The sequence below is a fragment of the Glycine soja genome, chromosome 7 (assembly GCF_004193775.1).
Source record: "Glycine soja cultivar W05 chromosome 7, ASM419377v2, whole genome shotgun sequence".
Taxonomy (NCBI): Eukaryota; Viridiplantae; Streptophyta; class Magnoliopsida; order Fabales; family Fabaceae; genus Glycine; species Glycine soja.
Genome location: NC_041008.1, coordinates 43,790,369 through 43,798,282, shown reverse-complemented (window position 1 = coordinate 43,798,282; position 7,914 = coordinate 43,790,369). Strand labels below are relative to the sequence as shown.

General features: G+C 37.9%; 2 protein-coding genes across 3 annotated transcripts; both read left to right on the top strand.

Annotated features, from left to right (window-relative positions):
- Positions 1-6,722, top strand: LOC114419918 (S-adenosylmethionine synthase-like). 2 transcript variants are annotated; one of them, XM_028385734.1, is made up of 3 exons: positions 1-148; positions 739-1,934; positions 6,679-6,722. In XM_028385734.1, the coding sequence occupies exon 2, from the start codon at positions 755-757 to the stop codon at positions 1,931-1,933; it is 1,179 nt and encodes a 392-aa protein (XP_028241535.1). In that variant the 5' UTR covers positions 1-148; positions 739-754; the 3' UTR covers position 1,934; positions 6,679-6,722. The 2 variants fall into 2 exon arrangements, with proteins under 2 accessions (XP_028241535.1, XP_028241534.1); XM_028385733.1 differs by lacking the exon at positions 6,679-6,722 and having other exon boundaries at positions 739-2,123.
- Positions 4,786-6,926, top strand: LOC114419917 (S-adenosylmethionine synthase). Its single transcript, XM_028385732.1, has 2 exons — positions 4,786-4,899; positions 5,483-6,926. The coding sequence occupies exon 2, from the start codon at positions 5,499-5,501 to the stop codon at positions 6,675-6,677; it is 1,179 nt and encodes a 392-aa protein (XP_028241533.1). The 5' UTR covers positions 4,786-4,899; positions 5,483-5,498; the 3' UTR covers positions 6,678-6,926.
- The last annotated feature ends 988 nt before the right edge of the window (positions 6,927-7,914 follow it).

Below are 7,914 nucleotides of genomic sequence, written 5' to 3'. Positions count from 1 at the left end.
TTTCCGTCATTAACTCACCCCTGCCACCCGGTTTCCCTATAAATTGGAACTCAATGCTCCCCTCTAAACTCGTATCGCTTCAGAGTTGAGACCAAGACACACTCGTTCATATATCTCTCTGCTCTTCTCTTCTCTTCTACCTCTCAAGGTACTTTTCTTCTCCCTCTACCAAATCCTAGATTCCGTGGTTCAATTTCGGATCTTGCACTTCTGGGTTGCTTTGCCTTGCTTTTTCCTCAACTGGGTCCATCTAGGATCCATGTGAAACTCTACTCTTTCTTTAATATCTGCGGAATACGCGTTTGACTTTCAGATCTAGTCGAAATCATTTCATAATTGCCTTTCTTTCTTTTAGCTTATGAGAAATAAAATCACTTTTTTTTATTTCAAAATAAACCTTGGGCCTTGTGCTGACTGAGATGGGGTTTGGTGATTACAGAATTTTAGCGAATTTTGTAATTGTACTTGTTTGTCTGTAGTTTTGTTTTGTTTTCTTGTTTCTCATACATTCCTTAGGCTTCAATTTTATTCGAGTATAGGTCACAATAGGAATTCAAACTTTGAGCAGGGGAATTAATCCCTTCCTTCAAATCCAGTTTGTTTGTATATATGTTTAAAAAATGAAACTTTTGCTTTAAATTCTATTATAACTTTTTTTATGGCTGAAATTTTTGCATGTGTCTTTGCTCTCTGTTGTAAATTTACTGTTTAGGTACTAACTCTAGGCTTGTTGTGCAGTTTTTGAAGTATAAAGATGGCAGAGACATTCCTATTCACCTCGGAGTCAGTGAACGAGGGACACCCTGATAAGCTCTGCGACCAAATCTCCGATGCTGTCCTCGACGCTTGCCTCGAACAGGACCCAGACAGCAAGGTTGCCTGCGAAACATGCACCAAGACCAACTTGGTCATGGTCTTCGGAGAGATCACCACCAAGGCCAACGTTGACTACGAGAAGATCGTGCGTGACACCTGCAGGAGCATCGGCTTCATCTCAAACGATGTGGGACTTGATGCTGACAACTGCAAGGTCCTTGTAAACATTGAGCAGCAGAGCCCTGATATTGCCCAGGGCGTGCACGGCCACCTTACCAAAAGACCTGAAGAAATTGGCGCTGGTGACCAGGGTCACATGTTTGGCTATGCCACTGATGAAACCCCAGAATTGATGCCATTGAGTCATGTTCTTGCAACCAAGCTCGGTGCTCGTCTCACCGAGGTTCGCAAGAACGGAACCTGCCCATGGCTGAGGCCTGATGGGAAGACCCAAGTGACTGTGGAGTATTACAATGATAATGGTGCCAGGGTTCCAGTTCGTGTTCACACCGTGCTAATCTCCACCCAGCATGATGAGACTGTCACCAACGACGAAATTGCGGCTGACCTCAAGGAGCATGTGATCAAGCCTGTGATCCCGGAGAAGTACCTTGACGAGAAGACCATTTTCCACTTGAACCCCTCTGGCCGTTTTGTCATTGGAGGTCCTCACGGTGATGCTGGTCTCACCGGCCGCAAGATCATCATCGATACTTATGGAGGATGGGGTGCTCATGGTGGTGGTGCCTTCTCCGGGAAGGATCCCACCAAGGTTGATAGGAGTGGTGCTTACATTGTGAGACAGGCTGCTAAGAGCATTGTGGCAAGTGGACTAGCCAGAAGGTGCATTGTGCAAGTGTCTTATGCCATTGGTGTGCCCGAGCCTTTGTCTGTCTTTGTTGACACCTATGGCACCGGGAAGATCCATGATAAGGAGATTCTCAACATTGTGAAGGAGAACTTTGATTTCAGGCCCGGTATGATCTCCATCAACCTTGATCTCAAGAGGGGTGGGAATAACAGGTTCTTGAAGACTGCTGCTTATGGACACTTTGGCAGAGAGGACCCTGACTTCACATGGGAAGTGGTCAAGCCCCTCAAGTGGGAGAAGGCCTAAGGCCATTCATTCCACCGTTCTTTGCTGGTAGTTTTTTGAGCGTTGCCATTACGATATCTATTATTTGTTTCATGTCACTTACTTACTCCGTGTGTGCTTCTCCTCCTCCCCTCCTTCTATTTTGTTTCTTCTATGTTCATTTGTAATTTTTTACATGATCAATTCAACGTGATACAAAAATTATTCTTAATTAGCACGTGTCCTTTTTTCGAGTCCCTTTACTTTTGAATGTCTATGTCTAGACATACATACAGTACCTTTTACTTTTATGAGTGTCTGCTTGGTTGGAATTGTGTGGTATCCGTTTATCAGTTAGTTCTGGTGCACGCAAATGCTACTATTAGTTGGTAAAACTGCAAGAGATTTTACAAATATCTTACAAAAAAATAATAATAGTTTGTCGTTTTCATGCTGCTGGTTTGATCTTCGCACTGATCAAACTAATTAAACAACGGTATTTGGTAATATTCAACCTTCTCTCTTTCAAACCTTACTACTTACCTCGTGCGTTAGGTAACATTAGGCTTCCAACTTACAGTATCTGTTTTCTTTTTACGTATACTACTTCCTATTTATCATTTAATCACTTTATTGTAAGGTCCACGAAATCAGAAAATGGATATACAAGAGGAAATAAACAAATGCATATAATAAGAGCAAATGTTTCTTCATAATTCATACTATTGTCGAGAAAAATCCTTAGCAACTAAATATTGTATCACTCAATTTATCTCTACCAAACTTGGTTAGGATCATATGCACCCAAGGAGAGCTGATTGCACCTTTCCCCAGCGAAAGAGTGATCATAAACATTTGTCTTTTGTGAAGCAAAGAGTTTCTTTGTGATAACTTGTTACCATAGAGTGTTGGAGTAACCTCTTCATAGGAAAATGGCTCAAGACAAGTTGTGAATAGAGGTCAGAAAATAAGCAAATGAAGTAGAGTAAGTGGAATAAACAAAGTCTAATAGTTTAGTGAACGTATAATCATTTGAGGATGAAGAGGAGGATCCACAATCAGAAAAGGCTATTACCTAATAGTAGGGATTGAAGAATTATCAATACGTGGGACATTAGGATTGACAAACTATTAGCATAAAAATGTAAAACTTAATATCAAAATTATTTAGATAATGAGTCATTTGAAAGGGTGATCTCATGAGATATTTGCACCTATATGGCTATATGAACAGAATCAGTACATATGAGATCAAACTTTTCTAAGACTGGGACAACAAGAAGGAATGGAGTAAAATAATATGTGATGTACTCGGGAAATATAAGATAATGTGATTTTGATTGTGAAATAAATAACATTTAAGATTTAGGTTAAACTATTCCTTTGTTCATATAGTTTCACAATTCATATCTTTTACAATTTTCTTATAGTTTATATTTTAATTCTCTTTTAATCCATATAGTTTAAAAGTGATCTTTTTAGTCCTTATAATTTTTATTTTAATTACCTTTTACTCTTTATTGCAAAAAAATATATAAAATTAATTAATTTCAAATTAGTTATAAATTATGAACTATTTTTTTATTATAAATTATCTTATGATAAATTAGTTACTAATTACTTGTTAATATTTTTGTAATTAATTGTAATTGATAATATTATTCATATTTTGATGGTAAGGACTACAAGAGAATTAAAATATAAAGTATATAAATTAAAAAGACCACTTTTAAACTATAAGGACTAAAATAAAATTAAAATATAAATTATAAGGACTAAAAAAATCACTTTCAAACTACGGGGACTAAAAAAGAATTAAAATATAAATTATATGGACTAAAAAAATCACTTTAAAACTATAAGGACTAAAAGATACAAATGATGAAACTATAAGGATCAAATGAGTAATTAAATCTAAGGTTTATTTATCTCTTTTGCTAAATTTTTTTATTACTTTTAATAGTTTTTATGATGAAGATAATTAATATTTTTTTACAAATATTATATTTTCGTTTTACCACCTTTGAAGATAATTGTTTTTTTTTCTATTTATACAAAATATTTGAGTATCAGTGATGTTCCTTTTTTAGTCCATTATTGCAATTTAAAAGACTATAAATGATTACATTTACAATCAAATGTTTTTTTATTTTTGCATAAATGAAAATAATAAAAATTGTAATAAAAAATATACATTAATATATTATTTCATAATAGTATCACGTTATTTTTTTAAAAAAATGATGTGTGATTGTGTGTATAAAACAATTAAAAAAATTAAGATGTACAACATCAAAAATAAATATATTTAGTTTTTATAAACAAAAAAATAAATTGAATTAAGTTTTACGAACTCATTTAGGCAAGCATGCCTCAAGGCATGAAACAAGCTTATAGAAAAAAAATATATCTATACATTGACCATTGAAGAAGTTCTTTTCTTCACCAACCAGAGTACTAATTGTTTTGTTTACAAAAGCATTGATTTTTTTGTTTAATAATATATGCAATTAAAAATATTTAATACTATTAGTAGTATGTGGGAGGGAGGCACTGGATTGAGTGGAGAGTCATAAGCAGGTGGCCAAGAGATGGCATGCAAGTAATGCAATATTTGCAATCAAGTCAAAATCAGAGTTGGCCAACCCCAAAGGCTATAATAGTAGGTAAGCATAATGACCCTTTTTAGTTTTTACAATTTATCTCTCATTTTCAACTCAACCACTCCTGCCTCCTTCCACATCCACTCAACGGCTCAGATTCACTCTGACTCCCCAATCTCAGCCGTGGATTTAAATGCCACCTCAGGCACATGCAATAGCAAATGGATGAACCTAACCCACAATCTAATCTTGTTACTTAGGGGCTTTTCCGTCATTAAATTACACCACCCACCCCCTTTTCCCTATAAATGGCAACTCAATGCACACATTTGCACTCGCAGCGCTTGAGACCAAGCCCCACTCAACCACCACACCACTCTCTCTGCTCTTCTTCTACCTTTCAAGGTACTCTTCTTTCCCTGCCTCAATTTCGGATCTTGCACTTCTGGGTTGCTTTGCTTTGCTTTTTCCTCTACTGGGTCGATCTCTATTTCCCCAAACCGGTTTAGACGAATGTGAACTCTACTTTTTTTTGTTTTGTTTAATTTCTGTGGATTATGCGTTAGCCTTTTAGATCTAGTCGAAATCGTATACTAATGCGCTTTCTTTCAGATAGCTTATGGAAAAAAAGTTCACTTTTTTGGGGGGATTTTGGATCTCTAATAAAACCTTGATCTTGTGCAGAGATATGGTTAGGTGATTAGAGGATTTCCGTAAATTTTGAAGTTGTGCATGCTTGTATGTGTTTATTTTTGTTTCTCACATGTATTATGTTTGAGTCTGTCTGATACTAAATATAGACACCTCAATAGGAATTCTAAGACTGGTTTATCATGTGCTGCTTCTGCTGCTGCTTGTGTGTATGGTTAAAAAATGGCAATTGTGTTTTAATTTTCTGTAAGCTTTCGTCTGCTGAATTCTATGCATGGGTTTTGCTCCCTTTTGTGAACTTCCTATTTGGTACTAATTCCATTTTCGGTGTCTGCAGTTTTTAAAGTATTAAGATGGCAGAGACATTCCTATTTACCTCAGAGTCAGTGAACGAGGGACACCCTGACAAGCTCTGCGACCAAATCTCCGATGCTGTCCTCGACGCTTGCCTCGAACAGGACCCAGACAGCAAGGTTGCCTGCGAAACATGCACCAAGACCAACTTGGTCATGGTCTTCGGAGAGATCACCACCAAGGCCAACGTTGACTACGAGAAGATCGTGCGTGACACCTGCAGGAACATCGGCTTCGTCTCAAACGATGTGGGACTTGATGCTGACAACTGCAAGGTCCTTGTAAACATTGAGCAGCAGAGCCCTGATATTGCCCAGGGTGTGCACGGCCACCTTACCAAAAGACCCGAGGAAATCGGTGCTGGAGACCAGGGTCACATGTTTGGCTATGCCACGGACGAGACCCCAGAATTGATGCCATTGAGTCATGTTCTTGCAACTAAACTCGGTGCTCGTCTCACCGAGGTTCGCAAGAACGGAACCTGCCCATGGTTGAGGCCTGATGGGAAGACCCAAGTGACTGTTGAGTATTACAATGACAACGGTGCCATGGTTCCAGTTCGTGTCCACACTGTGCTTATCTCCACCCAACATGATGAGACTGTGACCAACGACGAAATTGCAGCTGACCTCAAGGAGCATGTGATCAAGCCGGTGATCCCGGAGAAGTACCTTGATGAGAAGACCATTTTCCACTTGAACCCCTCTGGCCGTTTTGTCATTGGAGGTCCTCACGGTGATGCTGGTCTCACCGGCCGCAAGATCATCATCGATACTTACGGAGGATGGGGTGCTCATGGTGGTGGTGCCTTCTCCGGGAAGGATCCCACCAAGGTTGATAGGAGTGGTGCTTACATTGTGAGACAGGCTGCTAAGAGCATTGTGGCAAGTGGACTAGCCAGAAGGTGCATTGTGCAAGTGTCTTATGCCATAGGTGTGCCCGAGCCTTTGTCTGTCTTTGTTGACACCTATGGCACCGGGAAGATCCATGATAAGGAGATTCTCAACATTGTGAAGGAGAACTTTGATTTCAGGCCCGGTATGATCTCCATCAACCTTGATCTCAAGAGGGGTGGGAATAACAGGTTCTTGAAGACTGCTGCATATGGACACTTCGGCAGAGAGGACCCTGACTTCACATGGGAAGTGGTCAAGCCCCTCAAGTGGGAGAAGGCCTAAGGCCATTCATTCCACTGCAATGTGCTGGGAGTTTTTTAGCGTTGCCCTTATAATGTCTATTATCCATAACTTTCCACGTCTCTTGCTCTCTGTGTTTTTCTCTCGTCGTCCTCCTCCTATTTTGTTTCTCCTGCCTTTCATTTGTAATTTTTTACATGATCAACTAAAAAATGTACTCTCTGTTTTCCGACCATTGTGTCTCTTAATATCAGTATCAAAAAGAATGTTCCAAGTTAATGTTTTGGATTCCACTGCTTCTCTGGATGAACTCGCGTGCATTTTAAATACTTGGTTCTCCCAATTTCGAAAAGTTCGATCTGCAAATTTGGACAGATGATATATGGTAGGCAAGTGTGTTGTTGCAACTGCCGAAGCAAAGCAGGCTATTGTGGGAGAGTCCATTAAGTCTCTCGCTACGGGTAAAACATGTTAGCTGTAGGATGTGTTTTTTTTTTTTTTTTCTTGAGATTAGTGTGGGTGTACTATAAGAATGGTTACACTGGATTATTTTTTAAACAAAATATTGACCCCTCTTCTACCAGGTTGCTTGCTTTGCTTCTGGATTCCGACCCTCACTTCTCCATTATAGTATTCATTTCATCCGTTTTGAATAAGCCACAATTTATTCACCAAATCCAAAATTAAATTACAAATATCACCATATATTCACGCGATCCCAAATTAAATTATAAACATCATAAAATAATTTTTTTAAGAACACAATAAAATAAATTGAAATATATAAAAACTAAATTGAGAAAAAAAAAATATAAAACACTTTTGCGATATTGGTGTGGTGGAGTTTGCTTAGGAAATGTAAATTAAAAGATAACATTCAGTAAAAACTAAAAGATAAATTCAAGCTAAGAGATAACTCCAATGCCCTCGCAAGATGAGATTAGATTCAACAACTCCAATCTTGGACTTCAGAGAACTGTGACGTACAATAGATAACTCCTAGAGTGTGCAAATATGGCTGATAGAAATCATAAGATAAGCTTAACCTCTTAATAGAAGTAAATATATGTTTAACCACCATGAGGTTAAAGCAAACACGTGCTTAACTACCTAAACAAATAGAAGAAATGAAAGGGGAGGGCTTAACCACCTAAAAGATATAAGTAAAAAGATTTAACCAGTTAAAAAGACAAAAACAAAAAAAAACTAAAACACTTAAAAACAAAAACAAAAGGTTTTAATCATGTAAAAAAGTAGAAGCAAATGAGCTAAACCACCT

Coding starts and splice junctions, on each gene's coding strand:
- LOC114419917 (XM_028385732.1), top strand. CDS start 5,499: ATGGCAGAGACATTCCTATTTACCTCAGAGTCAGTGAACGAGGGACAC.
- LOC114419918 (XM_028385734.1), top strand. CDS start 755: ATGGCAGAGACATTCCTATTCACCTCGGAGTCAGTGAACGAGGGACAC.